Source organism: Trematomus bernacchii, unplaced genomic scaffold (genome assembly GCF_902827165.1).
Source record: "Trematomus bernacchii unplaced genomic scaffold, fTreBer1.1, whole genome shotgun sequence".
Taxonomy (NCBI): domain Eukaryota; kingdom Metazoa; phylum Chordata; class Actinopteri; order Perciformes; family Nototheniidae; genus Trematomus; species Trematomus bernacchii.
Genome location: NW_022987313.1, coordinates 9,708,143 through 9,723,910, shown reverse-complemented (window position 1 = coordinate 9,723,910; position 15,768 = coordinate 9,708,143). Strand labels below are relative to the sequence as shown.

The 15,768-nt window shown below is 41.6% G+C and overlaps 2 protein-coding genes across 4 annotated transcripts in view; one reads left to right on the top strand and one right to left on the bottom strand.

The window, feature by feature from the left end:
• The window catches only part of fsip1 (fibrous sheath interacting protein 1), a 28,098-nt gene extending 20,912 nt beyond the window's left edge, over nt 1-7,186 (bottom strand). The window contains exons 1-8 of one of the 2 annotated variants that reach the window (XM_034130106.1): nt 6,959-7,186; nt 6,824-6,881; nt 6,563-6,732; nt 6,372-6,453; nt 6,195-6,284; nt 5,420-5,559; nt 5,095-5,214; nt 1,887-2,048 (exon numbers count right to left, since the gene is read on the bottom strand). In XM_034130106.1, coding sequence (XP_033985997.1) covers nt 1,887-2,048; nt 5,095-5,214; nt 5,420-5,559; nt 6,195-6,284; nt 6,372-6,453; nt 6,563-6,732; nt 6,824-6,881; nt 6,959-7,120 — 984 coding nt within the window. In that variant the 5' untranslated portion in view covers nt 7,121-7,186. Of the gene's footprint in view, nt 1-1,886; nt 2,049-5,094; nt 5,215-5,419; nt 5,560-6,194; nt 6,454-6,562; nt 6,733-6,823; nt 6,882-6,958 lie in introns of both variants that reach the window. The other variant, XM_034130022.1, reaches the window with a different exon arrangement.
• A 92-nt stretch (nt 7,187-7,278) lies between these two features.
• On the top strand, nt 7,279-15,730 carry LOC117481885 (sushi domain-containing protein 4-like). 2 transcript variants are annotated; one of them, XM_034129908.1, is made up of 11 exons: nt 7,351-7,521; nt 7,976-8,064; nt 8,157-8,298; nt 9,039-9,230; nt 9,421-9,612; nt 9,834-10,025; nt 13,012-13,203; nt 13,426-13,620; nt 13,714-13,846; nt 13,932-14,323; nt 14,398-15,730. In XM_034129908.1, exons 3-11 carry the CDS (start codon nt 8,181-8,183, stop codon nt 14,421-14,423), a joined length of 1,632 nt encoding a protein of 543 aa, XP_033985799.1. In that variant the 5' UTR covers nt 7,351-7,521; nt 7,976-8,064; nt 8,157-8,180; the 3' UTR covers nt 14,424-15,730. The 2 variants fall into 2 exon arrangements, with proteins under 2 accessions (XP_033985735.1, XP_033985799.1); XM_034129844.1 differs by lacking the exon at nt 7,976-8,064 and having other exon boundaries at nt 7,279-7,521.
• Nucleotides 15,731-15,768: the final 38 nt, after the last annotated feature.

The following is a 15,768-nucleotide window of genomic DNA, read 5'->3' as shown; positions in this document are numbered from 1 at the left end:
CTCTGTGGCAGTATCCCGGCTGGTGCCAGGCCTCACGAGGCTGCCTCTACCCGCACAAGCAGAGAGGATACTTTCAAAGAGGACTGCAAGGAATGCACAGACTGCTCAAAATATCAATCATAGCTTTTTGGGAAAAGATCCCGCCAAGTTCTGAGATCACAGATTCAAGCCATGACTGATCCTTTGAGCGAGTGCTGAATGGAGAAGAGAGGTGAATAACTCCTTCATCCATATAGTAAGTGACGGGTCTACAGTGCACAGAAAACCAGAGAGAACAGCAAACTGGACATCTGGGTTGTGATTTAATATTATGGAGGGGGGTTCAATGGCGTTAAGATATGCTGATCTCTTTTGTGCTTTAGATGCTTCCCTGTAGCAAGCAAACACGCAGGTTCCTGATTTTTCGTCCAAATGGTTTCAGTTAGGACATCTGACTGGTTCGAGCTACTGCAAAGTTGAAAGGTAACCGCAAAAATAAAAGCATATTTCCTTTTATGGCCACCTTTAAGATTTACAGGCACTGATGTGGAATGAATGGCTGGCTCTGAAAGAGATTTATTGTCAGTGCAGAGTATCTCTAATATATGCCACACCAGTGAGGCAGGATTAAAGAAGGCTAGTGGAAAAGCTTATTTATAAGTCCTCCAGGTGTGAGGTTTACCCATCTCTCACTTTACATTTCAAGAAAACACTACATTACATTTTTCATCATATGAAGTTGAAGCTGCTAATAATTACTTTAGTGACAAAACAGTTGTCGTATTTATATCATGGAATGCATGCATTAGCCATTTCAGCACTAATGCAGAGCAGATGATGGATGGATGATGGGGAATTTGACTTTCCCTAAACTCTTTTAACCAGACAAGAGGATTAAAGTGTGGGAAGGGAGGTGAAGTAGGTTTCATAAAGTAACACATCCAGCTGCTTAGGCATATAACAGTCTTTGTACTATTTCATTAGGCCAAAGATTCACTTCACATCAAATGTAGGGAAAGTAATTAGACCGGCCATATTCCAGACATGACAAAGATCATTTACTGTTCCAGCACCAGGATTGATGTACTGCCGTTTTTCCTTGTCTACATCCAGTAGTGATAGTGAAAATGGCACCTGAGTTCGCAAAACTGCATTGTAAAGTTTTAATGATTCCAAAAACACAATTTTCCACTGGCAGGTTATGCAAATGATGAGCACGCCATCTGGCCTTTAAAATGCAGTTAGATACGGTTCTGAGCTCACGTCTAGGAGCCGGCCCGAACCCAGGACCCAGGCATGGAAAATCTTTACAGTTATAGATATCAAGTTGGTTCTCCACCGTCTGATGTGGTCGTGATCAGATCATAGTCTAAACTTATGAGTTGGTTACTTAACTCGGACTGTATAAATATATACGTATAACTCAGATCAACCAAATAATAGAAATCCCAGCATCAAAAAATATTCTTTATGGGCAAAAAATCTGGTATCAAAATGATATTAGAAATGCCTAAATGTATACAAATTGCCATTGCTCATATGGAAAATGACAATAATAAAACAATGGTCAAAGCAAAAGCTTTACATTACATTTACAAGGAGCAAATCATGCACAAGAAGCTTTATATAAACTTTATATGGAAAAAAGAGGATGGAAAAGTGAGGCAACCCTCAGCTCCAAATTACAGCAGCTTACACAATACTGTTTTTTCCCACTGACAAATAAGGGAGTAACTCCCTGAGGGTCAATATCAAACGATTTTACAAGAGGTTGCCATCCAAGCCATACAGAGCTGACCTTGCAAAAGACTTAACAACCTTGCCACAGCGCATTCTCAATGGCATTTCGATTTCTAAATAAACGATATAAACTAATAATGAAGACAGTAGTGCAGTCGGATACATACCTGGGACATGGTCAGGTTTCTGTACGAGCTGTTCATTGAGGCAAATTCTTCGACAGGAAGGAGAAGGCGCATTTTGGAGTCAATGTCAATCAGCTGCTCCAGGTCAGAGGGCTCAGGGATGTAACCCTGGCCCGTCGAAACGGACACGGCCCACATATCCCCCTGGAAAGGAAATTATTGCTGAAATCAGTCATGGCCCATAGGGTTTTAAGTCTGCTTTATGTAGTGAAGTAGGGTACTGACAAATATCTATTGCTTATTTGGCAACTTTGTGACAGTGATGTGTAAAATGGGAAAGAGTTACAAGTCTGATCTGGCACTTGGTATACACTTCTTGATGGGGAACATGCTTCTGAACACTCTTCTAATAAAAGTCCAAACTTTTCCCCTCAGTGGAAACTCCTGAAGTCCTTTGGGACACAGTGGGTCTCTGGTGAGCACATCACAGCCTAGTGATGATAAAATCTTGCAATAAGTTGAAGACGGCAAACAGAAGGTTCTATCAACTGGGCTGAGCACCACACAGAGCCAAGAATTAACAAATGAGATCAACAATTTGCAAGATATATTCTGGTGGAGATTTGAACCATTGCAGTGGTTTACTTGGATGTGTCAGAAAACCTCAATCTCAACTTCAGTCAGGCCTCAGGTTGTCCTTTGTTAGATTAAAGGTCACCTAATATGCAAAATCCACTTGTTCATGTCTTTTACACATAAACATGTGTCCCCTCTGTGTAAAGAGATTCTGAAAGGTTCAGGAAAAAAGATTCACTCACTTTTTGTCCTGATCCATTTATATAAAAACCTGTCTGAAAATGAGCTGATCAGATTGTTGGCCACTTTATGATGTCATAATGTTTTTTGGCTTGTGTAACCATTAGCCAATAAGCTACCAAGGTAACATCCCCCCAGCTTATCACCTGAATCTCCTCCTAGAGCACCATTGTTTTTCTTTTTAACCAAATAGTGGCACCTTATTTTCATCTAAAGTAACAGACAGAGAATCAGCACTTTTGAAACAGGGCTGAAACAGAGGGGATTATGGGATGCTACAATGCATGATCTTTTTGGTATTTCGAGCCAAACACTTCAGAGACATGTTTTGTATATATCTGAGACCTATAATATATTGATGAAAAACAGTATAATAGGGGACTTTTAATATAAAACTGTAAAGGACAGAATGATAGAATGCCACAATCGCAACAAATAAATCCATCTAAAACTAGAAGGGCATTCGTAGAGTACAGACATCAACCAACGTAGTTTCCATAAGTAAGGTATAATGTTGTATCTGTTTTGTGACTCAAACATGGCATGTTTTTTTGGTCGATTGCTACACCGTTCCACCAAGTGCCATAATATTTCGGCATGGATTTGGTCCTTAATATTTCTGACAATGGACAAAAGCAAACCTACGAACAAACTGAACCGAGAACATAACGTTCTTGGTGGAAAACATTTTTTATTTGACATTTAAGGACATATGCTTACTTTTTTTTCTCACTAAGAGTTACATGAGAACATTAAAGACACTTGTTTATGGGATGAATATGAAGCTATAGCCAGCAGCCGGTTTTCTTAGATTAGCAATAAGTCTGGAAGCAGAGAGGACAGCTAGCCTGGGTCCGCCTGCCAAACAATAACTTGTTATTTTTACAGATTTAATAAGCCTCTAATATATTGGTAATTACTGAGTTTTGGAATTGCTATATTAGAAGGATTGTGTTACTTTCAGACAGAGCCAGGTTAGCTGTTCCCTTTCTTTATGCAAGGCTACAGTAAGCTTATTGTCCCTTGGATGATCTTGATGTTTTCATAAAACTCTCAAGAGTGGATCAATCTTCTCATCAACTCTTGACAGCAATTAAATAAGTGTGTTACCCATGTCAAAGCTTCCTTTGATTCCTTTTGAGATTACATCCACTAATGTTCTCCATCAAGTGACAGCTACTGATTTGCCGCCTCGAGTTACCAGAGCAACAGAAAACAGTGGAACTTGTTAGAACAAGAGTTGGTAACATAAAAAAAAGTGTGTTAGACAAACAGTAAGCAGCAGCAAGTGGTTGATGTGTCTTGGCTAAAATATAAGTGAAGTCCACAGAATAGAAGATGCATCACTGCCAGAGTCCTGTTGACATAAATAATGTGCTCGCTCCGTTTTCACCAGTCATGATAGCACGCCTTGCAATAACAGGAAGCCTTCCTCCAGCCAATAAAAGAACCCAGAGCATCTGCGCTCCCCTCAGTTTGGTATCTGACACCACAATTACTGCAGTATTGTTCTGAAAGTCAAGACAAACATCATAAATAGAGCAGCAAGACACAAAAAAGACAAACTCTGGCAAGCTGTCCCACGGATGTAGAACTGTCGGGGTCAGGCTAAATGGAACCGTATGTGAAAGGTAAGTACGTTCTCTCTCGTTCCCTACAGGCTCTATCTCATTTGACTTCAAACTGCCTGCCAAAAGGGCTGTTAAATTAAATGAAAACTTAAAATAAAAAAACATTTGAAGTGAGAATGGTGTAGGTGGGTTCACAGGGAAATAGTCTACTGCTCCAGGTGGCACGGGCCCTCAGATGAATCATGAAAGAAAACAAGAGGCCTCAGTCTGTGAACTCTATCAGCACACCCTCTTAATGAGTGTAACTGTAGCTTATATTAGGGCTATATGAAAGATCCTGGCTTCTGGTTTCACAGAAACACCATAGGGGGAATTGTTATGAAAATGTGATAACAAAATTCATCTATGACATGCAGCATTCCATTTGAACTTCATATGCCACTTGACATCTGGTTTGTAATCTGAACTGCATTGAGGAGTCAGGATCTTCTGCCCAGAGGCTGCCGAGCTGCCAAGCAACCATTAAAACATGAACGCCTGACCAATGGTACTCTTCGTGCTGCTCCAAAGTTACACTGTGTTAAAAACAGCATTTGAAAAGCGGAATGTTAGATTCTAACACAGATAAAATAAAAAAAACCTTAACTGAAATTGTTTAAAAAGGTTGTGGACTGAAATGAACATTTGGTTCTTCAAATAATTAATTTAAAATGTTATATTAGATCAAAATGTTGGTATAAACAGAAGCAGTGGATTGTATCATCTGCTTCTCGCATAAGACATGAGGGGGAAGTATTAAGGAACTTAAAAAAGAGACTCATCTGGCAGCACATGATGTATGTTAGGGCTTCATGTCACCCTACCTCGCTGTCTGCACCTCTGGCACTCTCCTCTTCATCTTCCTCTACTTCTCCAAGGAGCTCGGCCAGACGCTCGATCTCTGCCTGAGTCAAAAGCACTTGGTCCCCCTCACCACTTACTAACTAGAGGATTTGGGGGGAAAAAGAGAATGGAATCAGTTCATAATAAACATTTGTATTTATTGCTGTGGTGCCCTACTATGCTTCCATTCTTTCTCTTGAGAGAAAAATAATTGACTCATTGGGAAAACAAACGGTTAAGGTACTTGCTCTAAGTCATGCGATTTACCCCAGCACTGCATTTGGCCCAATGTGAACTTTTACATACCTCAATGTTTCTCTTCACAAAGTCCTTCTGTTTTCTCTTGCCTTTGGAAGCTCCACAGTGGCTGCCTTCAAATTGCTCTTCCCCGGTCTCCTCACGGTCTTGTTCAAATAAGTCTGTTGAGCTGTCTGGCCTCCTTTCACCTGTCAGGCAATGCCACACATTAGATTCCAAAGGTTTTTATTTCAGCCAATTCAGATAGAAATCACGGAATTACTATTAGTCATTTTTAAACAATGGAGTTTTATTCCATCATCTGATCCACATGATTGTAGTTTGCAGCTTCCCAAATATATCGAAATGGTGACATATGAATAGGTACTAATTGAATGCTAGCTCCGCAAGGCAGCATAGTGGGTGTGAAACCATGCTTGAACTAAAGTGTAAGAGGTTTAAGCCTGTTTAATAACAAGTGGACAATCATTCTAAATGTCAGCATTTAGGCAGAGAAAAAACATCAGGTTTATATCTGCTGTTTTTTGGGGGGGAAAGGTGTTTTTTATTTTCCCTGGGGAATCGATATCACCAAAAGCCACAAGATCTTGATCAGGAAATTGTTCATGAGTTGCATAGTGGGTAAAGTATTATGCATTGACCACTGGCAAATTGAGTTAGTGCACTGCCATCTGCCACAGTCTACTTTGAAAGAAAAAACAAACAGCTTAGTTTCCCAAACTAAGGGCGCCATCATGTGCCCAATATAGGTAATACAACAGAGATCATAACATGGAAAAAGGCCTTCTGCTTTTGATTTCATGTTCGATTCTTATTAACTCACTTTGTTCCAAGTATTGGCTATCTTGGCTTTGCTCCCCGTCAGGAACTTGAGTTTCAAACACAGGCACAAAGTTGTCCTCCCCTTCTGTTACTGTAAGATAAAAAAAAATACATTTCAGATGTCTCACAGTGACTGCATCTGATCTATGAGGATCTGTATACTCATGCCTTTGCTTACCAGTGGGTGCTTCCAGAGCCAAAAACAACCTTGTGTTCATGGCTTCTTGGGCACATTCAGAGTGACCTTCACGATTATTCTGCTGCAGGAAAAAGTGTTAGATTATACCATACTTGATATGAGTGATCAATTTTTAGGTTAAAAAAAACAGAATTGGTAATGTTTATGGAGCGAATGCAAACACTGTCTACCATGAGCTCTTGCCAGAGTTTAGCTTGAAGCTCTTTCCTTTGACGCTTGACTTCTTTTTCAATGCAGATCTTTGCAGAAAGTATTTCATCAAGTCGTTTCATTTCCTCAAAGGCCCTCTGTAGTCGGGGATTTTCTTTTTCTTCATCGGAAACTTCAAGGGGACACTGGCCTAATATTGCACAAATATTATAAAGAGTGTTGAGTAATGGGACCATACAAAAAAAACAGTGTAGTTCTTCATTAGGAAAAAATGTAATTACCTTTGTCCAGACCTCTGGATGAGGAGTTGATTAAACTTTCTTCATAACGGCTCTGGATCTACAGGGTAAACGTTATTTGAAATCTAATTCTATCAAATTCAATAACCATGAATGTATCACTTTTTACTCAATTACCTGAACATCAGCAGCATCGTTAGTCAAAACAACCAGAGCAAATGGAGTAGTTGTACCAATTCTGTCACCATGAGACAATGACATGCTTGACACACGGCTGCCTGTCTGCTCACTCGATGCAGGTCGAGAAATGTCATCCAAAGTACCTTTGATGATTTCCATGGTGCGATTTCAAGAAGTAAAACGTCAAAAATATATATATTATTAAATTGCTTTTGCCTAAGTAAAACAACTTGTCTGCTTGTGTTTTGGTAACTACGGACGCAAACAGTACCGGATGTTGTAACTATGGAAATATGCATTTGTTACTATGGCTGCCGGACGGAATTGAGGCAGCCAAGCTGATGCTTCAATCGATGCTGCTAGCTAGCGTAGCGGGTAACAAGCTAGCTAGTAGGGAGCTAGCTAGGGGTTAGCTGTAGCTGCACCGCTGCGCTCGATTATTAAATGATATCTTCGTTTAATTAGTAACGTCAAATGTCGTCAATGAAGCTGAGATAGTGTTAATAAATGTATACAGTGTGAGAACGCGAAGGTAGAGGACTCGAGGCCGTCTTTTTGTGGTAGGTAACGCTAAACAACGAGCCCTTTTTATGTCTTACTAGCGTTAGCCAGCTTTGAAGGCTAATATTGATTGTCCAAGGCAGCTAGCCTAACAATCGAACCAGCTGTGATGTGCTTCGTTGAATATACATATTCGATAGGTGTCTGCACATTTGCTAGTTGCTAGCTAAGTATACTCCACATTGTACACTCGGTGTATAACAGTGGTTTATTTTGTTTTGGCCTGGCTCCCTGTAACGTTATCAAACGTAGCTATTAAGGCTAACAAGGAAGCACCGAAAATGGGTGTGTAGCTGCTGCGATAGAACCATTCAGGAACAGGGTTATATTTGATGTGTGGGTGACATGGTTAGCGAAAAACGTCGCTTCGTTTAGATAATTAACGGTATTAAAGGGAGCAACTGGCATGGGTTTCGCAATTAAAACGCTAACTTGCTAAATGGTTTTTGCTAGGCTTTTTTTCTCAGTGCTGTCATTGTACCAAAATCACACCCATTTCGCTGGAAGCTGTCCAAGCTCTGCAGAGTACCTGCGCCAGCCAGGTGACAGCATGTGGTCAAGGCTCTGGGTGATTGCTTTTTCATCATAATATGTATAGCCTTTTTGTGCTTACAATATGTTTTGATCATACCAGGTTGAGTTGACTCAGCGGGGAAAGATGTGCGATGGAATGATACAGTCAACATCAGTTGCCTTGTGGGCCCACACCTCATCCACTAAACGGTTCTTCTTGTTGCTGCTGGTATTGACTGCAGTGTCCACTGGGCAAGGGTCAGGTAAGGAGCACAATGATGGTTGAACACTCATACAATGTTAAGCATTTTAGATTGTATCTGTACGTTAACCTTTCTTTTACGAATATTAATAATATTATTCAGCTTTGTTATTTATAAGACAAAATGGTTGAAAATCAAACAATCCTGACAAAGATGGGATGTATTGCATGTCATACTGCACAGGGGATACCGTAGTGACTGTTTCCTAACATTGTTTTCAACATTTGATAGTTTATCCAAGCAGATTTATTTTTCAGTAATACTACAGACCTAATAAAAAAGCACTAAACCATCCATTATGATGTCAGTGATATTTGCATTATTATTATTGTTACGGATAATTTACTAAGTTAAGATATAATAATTTAGTACAGATGTCCCGATTTAAGAGGATGGGATTAGCCATGACACTGCCAAACCATACAATATTGCAATTTATGTACGGTAATAGGTAGAATTAGAGCTTCGACATTTTCTGGACACATGTGGTGCCATGCCCTTGTAGTACATATGGTTATTATAGGTCATATTGTGTGTAACTTACTGGTGGCTTCACTGGGTAACATGTATCAAACACAGGTCTCCCTTGAAAAAGAGATCTATGATCTCAATGGGACCATCTGGTTAAATAAAGGTTTGAAATGAAATGAAACACGGCTCAAAATATTTATTGTATTCATTCTGCTGAAAACCTGCGCAGTTTCACAGAATTTCTAATTTGTTTTGTCTTTTCTTCCCAGGATGTGTGAGGCCCTATATGGTCCAGAACAGCTGGGTAAACCTCACAGAAACCAACAGGGGCTCCTTCCCTGTGGGCACAGTACTGCAGTACAGCTGTGACCCTGGTTACCTGCCAGACGGACCCAGCATCCTCACCTGCAGCACAGTCGGACGCTGGACCTCTGACCCTCCTCACTGTATACGCAGTGGTGGTAAGTTATTTAGTCTACCTCAGTCTTTGTCCAGTCTGCAAAGTAACGTAGAATGTCTCTGATGTGAGCAGCTAACCTCATTTAAAATCTTCTCTCTCTGTAAATTATGTGTAATGATTTATGGTTACAGATAAACAACACCATGCACTTGTTGCTGCTTTATTTGTTAAGTTTTCTTTTCCTCCATCAGCATGTCTACCCCTCTTCAAACCCGAACATGGGGGCTACACCTGCCACCCAGCGCCCTGCCGTATGTTTTCCCACGGCACTGTGATTGAGTTCTTCTGTGACGATGGCTTTTTTCTCAGTGGAGACTATAACTACCTGACCTGCCAGGACGGACAGTGGGACGGCCCCATGCAGATCAGTTGTGTGAGCCAAGGTTGGTCAGTCCTCAACCTGAGATATATCAATAAGATCAATTAATTTTTCTAGAAGTATTCTCAAAAATATCTGTAATGCGCAAGTTGTAATGCCATAGATCATAACAAATTAAAAAAGCTAAACTTAGTTTTAACTTTACCAGTTTGTAACAAATGTGCTGTATACAAAATATATTTAAGCTAATTAGAGATCTTAACTGTTATTTGTCCCCTTTTTAAGGTTGTGTAAGACCCTCCACAGTGCAGCATGGCTCAACTAATCTGACAGACTCCAATAGGAGTTTGTTCCCTGTGGGCACAGTACTGCGGTACAGCTGTGACCCCGGTTACTTGCCGGTCGGATCCAGCATCCTCGCCTGCTCCAAACTGGGACACTGGTCCTCTGAACCTCCTCGCTGTATAAGAAGTGATGGTAAAAACAAACCCCCTTTTTAATACAGTCTGCATTTTCACCACCCTTCAAACCTGTTTACAACATGTCGTTTTAGTAAATAGTTTGAGATTTTTTATTTGTTTAAAAAATATATATTTATTAGGGCTGTCAGTCGATTAAAATATTTAATCGCGATTAATCGCATGATGTCCATAGTTAATCGCAAATTAATCGCACGTTTTTTATCTGTTCTAGATGTACCTTAGAGGAATATTTTTCAAGTTTTTAATACTCTTATCAATCAAATCAGGTTTTATTTATAAAGCACATTTTAAAACGATTTTTGGTCGAGCCAAAGTGCTGTACATGCAAAAAATAAATAACACATTACTACAATCGCAAAACAGAAGACAATAAATTACAACAGCAAATATAAAAATCAAACACAGGGAAATGTCAGGAGTCGTGCTCCGCTCTGACTAGAAGGCCAGGGAGAAGAAGTGTGTCTTTAGTGTTGATTTAAAAAACCCTAGGGTCTGGGCTGACCTCACATGGAGGGGCAGAGTGTTCCAGAGCCTAGGGCCAGCTGCTGCGAAGGCTCGGTGCCCTCAGGTTTTGAGCCTGGTCTTGGGCACTACCAGCAGCAGCTGGTCAGCAGACCTTAAAGCTCTGGCTGTGGTGTAGCGATGGAGGAGTTCGGCTATATAGGCCGGAGCCAGCCCATTTAGTGCTTTAAAAACAAATAAAAGGAGTTTAAAATCAATTTGGAACCGAATTGGAAGCCAGTGTAGTGAGGCTAGAATTGGGGTGATGTGGTCACGCTTTTTGTGGCTAGTTAGAAGTACAACATATGAGTGGACAAATATGCTTTATGCAAATGTTTGTTTATTATCATTGGAACAATGACAAATATTCTCCTGAATATTTTCAATACAACAACCTGGAACCTCTCTCCCACTCTCTCCCAAACTTGTGTACTTCTCTGCACTGAGCCAGTTGCTCAAACAGACTAGCCTGTTTACAGTTGTCGGTGAAATGCCGCTCCTCTGTCTTCATAACAGTCAAAGCATGAGACTGAAGTTCCCACTGTGGGTCAAAATAATGTGCTGTGTGATGTGCAGTCGACACGATCCGAATGATCTAACGCAGCCCCTCGTCCTCCACAATGTTAAGTGGCAATTTCTTATATTACTCTATATGGTAAACCCAAATGATGATATTATGCTGAGAAACTGTTTGGTCAACTCGACCTGTTCTATCACACAGTAGCTTCCTGCCAAGGTCGTACCTGTGGAATGTGGCTCTCCCTATCTCTCTCTAGTCCTCAGACGAGCCCTCCTCTTCATGGTTGGCTTTACTATGCTGATTAAGGACTGGGGGGCGCAACTCCTCTCAGTCCTGGTTTTAGTTCAGAGTGTCCTTCTCCTAGATGGGTTGCCTTCCATGGCTATGAGCCCCATCTGCCCCTGCTATTTTGCCCATAGCTGGGACAGTCGGTAGCACTTGGTCTTTCCGGGACTTGAACTGGTGACCTTCCAGTTGCCAAGCCAAGTCCCTATGGACTTCGCCACCACCCTATGAGAGCATTGTAAGATAACAGTCATCTTCTCTGCACAGCAACAGTCCTCTATAAAACACACACACACATTTGCCCCTGTGTCCACTCCTGCAAACCACTTTGTATTTTGCATGACCTGTACCTACAAGCGTGTATAAAGAACTACTAAGTCAACTCTGTTTGCTTTCACCAGTTTATTATTGATTACTCTCATTGTACATCTTTACAGTATTGACGAGGTTTAAATATCTACAACACCACCCATTTAGCTATCGCTGTTGTTGTCCAGGCGTCTCCCCGGAAAACGTTCAAGCGTGGTCTGCCGCAAGCGAGCGGCAGGAGCGGGGCTGTCAGCAGGGGCGGACTGGCCGTCTGTAGAATCTGGAGAACCACAGAACGGCCGGTCGTCAAATACCGTTGACGGCCGGCTCGGTTCGCTGACGGCCGGCACCGCCCTTACTTTATTATGTTTTTAAACGGCGTCATCGAAGTTGCGCCGACAGAGGTCCGCCGTTTCCCCGCAGCGAGGCTTCCCCCCCGTTGACAGTTCACTAGCAGCACCCCCCCCCCCCCCCCCCCCCCTCTCCCACCATCCAACTAACAACAACAACGTCAAGCCTTTGGGCTCTGAAACTACTGGGTGGGCCGAGGACAAATACACATGCGTTAATCGCACGTTAAAATAATTAGTGGCGTTAAAAAATGTTTGCGTTATTAACGCGTTAACTTGACAGCCCTAATATTTATGTATTCTGTGTATTTTTCCATTTAATGTTCTAACCTAGTGTAAGCATTTTCCCTATGTATTTCAGCGTTCTGTGTTCGTAACACAAACAGTTTGTTTATATCAAAAACAACATGAGTGCTTTCCTGTAAATGCAGTCGGAGACATATCGGGGCTCTGATCATACAAACCAACTCCACAAGAGATCAGAGAAACACTTCTTTCTTCTTAAATCAACATCCAGCAACTGCAATAACAAAAACAGACAAATTATGATCAATGCGCTGCCCAGATTGTTGAATACTCCGAATACCCTTGGATGGAGACAAAGCAAGTTTTATTACAAACAGATGCACTAAGATGACACGTAGCGAAACAAGATACAGCATCTGAGTTTATGTGTTTTTTTGTAATCTACAGTATGCCACACTCAATATCAACCAGAGAACAGGAGCTCACTTGTGGAAGGCTACCTCATGGCACTGGGATTCAGTATTTATGTGATGAAGGTTATAATCTGAAGCCTACTATAAATTCCGTTATTGTCAGTATTGGAAATGGGGCAAACTAATGTCGAGCAGCTGCCTCACATAGCACAAGGTATAGATAGATTAGCTGACGCGTATCAGCTATTAGCGCAAATAGCTGATACGTCCTTTTAAGTGCTTTTATAGACAAAGCCTGTATATGGTTTTTTTGTTGTAAATTCAGCTTTTAACTGTATTTGTTTACCCCTTTTTAAGGTTGTATAAGGCCCTCTACGGTGCAGCACGGGTCCACTAATCTGACAGAAACCAACAGAAGCTCGTTCCCTGTGGGCACCGTACTGGAGTACAGCTGCGACCCCGGTTACCTGCCCGACGGACCCAGCTTTCTCACCTGCTCTGCACTGGGACACTGGTCCTCTGAACCTCCCCGCTGTATACGCAGTGACGGTAAAGACAGACCTCCAGAAGATATGAAGTCGTTTTTAAATAATGTAAGCTAGTGGGAGCGGTTGAACTAAAGAGGCACCAGGAGGGAGACTTAGGGAACTCCACATTAATAAAACAGTTTAAACAACAACGTAGTCCCTTGCATGTTAACAGAATTCAAGTAAAATAACATACAGCAGTGGAGTTTATGTATTTATTGTTTCCTTTCTCCTCTGCCGACAGTTTGTCAGCCTCCATTTCAGCCAGCGAATGGGGGCTACACCTGCCACCCCGCCCCATGCCAAAGACTTTCTCAGGGCACTGTGATTGAGTATTTCTGTGAGGAAGGCTATGTCCTGAAGGGAGACTATAAATACCTTACCTGTCAGTATGGAGAATGGGACAGCCAAATGAAGCTCAGCTGCCTCATGGAGCAAGGTACACAAATAAATTACACGTTTTTGAAAATTACATAAATAATTAAATTAACTTCTGTACACATAACTGTGTCAACTGTTATGTGTTTCACAGACCACAACCCAACTTTACCATTGGGGATGCCCGCCCTGTCCATAGTGGCCTCCACAGCCAGCTCAGTGGCCCTAATACTGCTCCTGGTGGTGCTGTTTGTTCTTCTGCAGCCAAAACTAAAATCCCTCCATCGGTGAGTCTGCCCTCAAAATACGGAAAAGCACTTTACACTCAAGAAACTAGTGGTAACTAACTATCTTCTTATCCTTCACACCTAGACGGGATCAGGGAGTGTCCGGACAGCCCGTGTCCATCATGGTGGAAGGAGTCCAGGTGACTCTGCCCTCGTACGATGAGGCTGTGAATACTTGTGGAGCCACGTCCCTCAGCTCCGAGTCTCGAGTCCAGATAGTGCTGTCTGAGGGTCAGCACGCCACAGCGCCAGAGGCTGGCCCCTCTCGGCCTTCTTCCCTCAAACAGCAGCAGTCAGAGATGGCCGTGGTCCACCCTGTGCCGCTGTCCTCGTCTTCCTCGTCACCTTCACCCTCATCCTCCACCTGGGTTCTGGAGCACGCAGGTGCTGCAGCTCCATCATACTCTCAAAGAAGGCCGTCTGCAGGCAGCGACCATCACAACCTGTCTCTGGACTCTGAGATGGACTACTCTGATGGTGAAGCCCAATTCAAACACACTTCTTACTTACCTAAAACCCCCTCTTTGCTAATAATGGTCTTTTGTCTACAGATATGCCATTGCTGAAGGAGGCCTGAAGAATGCAACAGCCTTTTTACTTACTCGAGGAAACCAGCGTTGCTACTGACCTGCACTGGTGAGCGGGTAACTCTTGAGAGTTTGTCAACACAGCTGTCAACACAGACGAGGCTCTGAGTGAAGCTGTGGGTCACTCAGAGTAGTTCCTCGGTCCATCCCAAAGGAGAAGAGAGAAGGGATTCACATGTACATACATGCTTACATTTTTCATAAGAATTCCTTATCTATGTATGTATGTCTAATGTCTGAAGCTCCGTTTGAAAACGTAGAACAAAAACAGAAAGGAAAAAAAGGAAGACAGTGTGTCTTACAGGCTGTTGAACTTAATGCCTGTTGTATTTCAGTTTAGTGGGGGAACTCAGTTTGAGAGCTAATAATCTCTTCAGTGTTTGTTCACTGTTACTTTTCTTTACCCACATTTCACACCAGAATCAGTGAAGATGCATGAAAGAAGGAAATCAAGATTATTGTCCAAGTCATTTACTTTCACAGCATTGTCTTCACAAGGTTTTTGTGATTAGAAAGTATTACTTAAGGTGTTATTATTCATGTCCTTCCACATGTCACTGTACAGTTTAAGGTAACTTGTCCCCCCAAGAGTTTGCTCAGCTGCATTTTTCATTGGATTGAGGGCAAACACTTTTTTTCCCAGGCCTGCATTAAGTACATTTCACTCTCGCAAAGCTTTCAGACGTATTCTCTTCATACTCCAACTCTTGCCCCCAATGGCCTTAGCTTTCCACTTCTATGCACAGGATTCTGTAAAAATAAGGAATTTGTAACATGAATGTCAGTTAAATGCCTCCACAGCTTAGTGATATTATGTGTGGCTTTGTCAGACACATCACTTCTACACCAGAAAATATTATTCTCTTAATTTATTCAGGCTGCTTGTGAATTCCTGTTTTGAGTGTAAACGGGAAATTTAAGATGTGTATTTATTTATTTGTGTCCACAACGCTGTTGATCAGCCATGGCTTCTTTTTAATGCTTTCACAGCTCTTGGAGAAAGTCTTATCACTTTGCCGCTTTAGTTTTGATTCTTCTGCAGACATGTTCTGAGTGACACTGTTAATGTTATTTGGACGCTCCTACACGTGAGTGAGTAAGTGTACAGATCAGTGTAATGTTAGTGTTCACTTGGTTTGACTGTCCATTACATTTACTTTTGGACTGAGGAATTCATTTTTTTTTTGTGTGTTTCTGTGAAGATGGTAATTTTAATATATGTAAAATGTATTAAGTTAAATTTACTCTGTATATACCATACAATTATTTTGATTAAATATTATTTGAGATGTTCAAATTGCCTTTATCCTTCTTTTTCATTTGGTCTGCATTAAT

Coding starts and splice junctions, on each gene's coding strand:
- LOC117481885 (XM_034129844.1), top strand. CDS start 8,181: ATGTGCGATGGAATGATACAGTCAACATCAGTTGCCTTGTGGGCCCAC. Junction 10,026..13,011: donor TCGCTGTATAAGAAGTGATG/GTAAAAACAAAC, acceptor CCCCTTTTTAAG/GTTGTATAAGGCCCTCTACG. Junction 14,324..14,397: donor TGAGATGGACTACTCTGATG/GTGAAGCCCAAT, acceptor TTTTGTCTACAG/ATATGCCATTGCTGAAGGAG.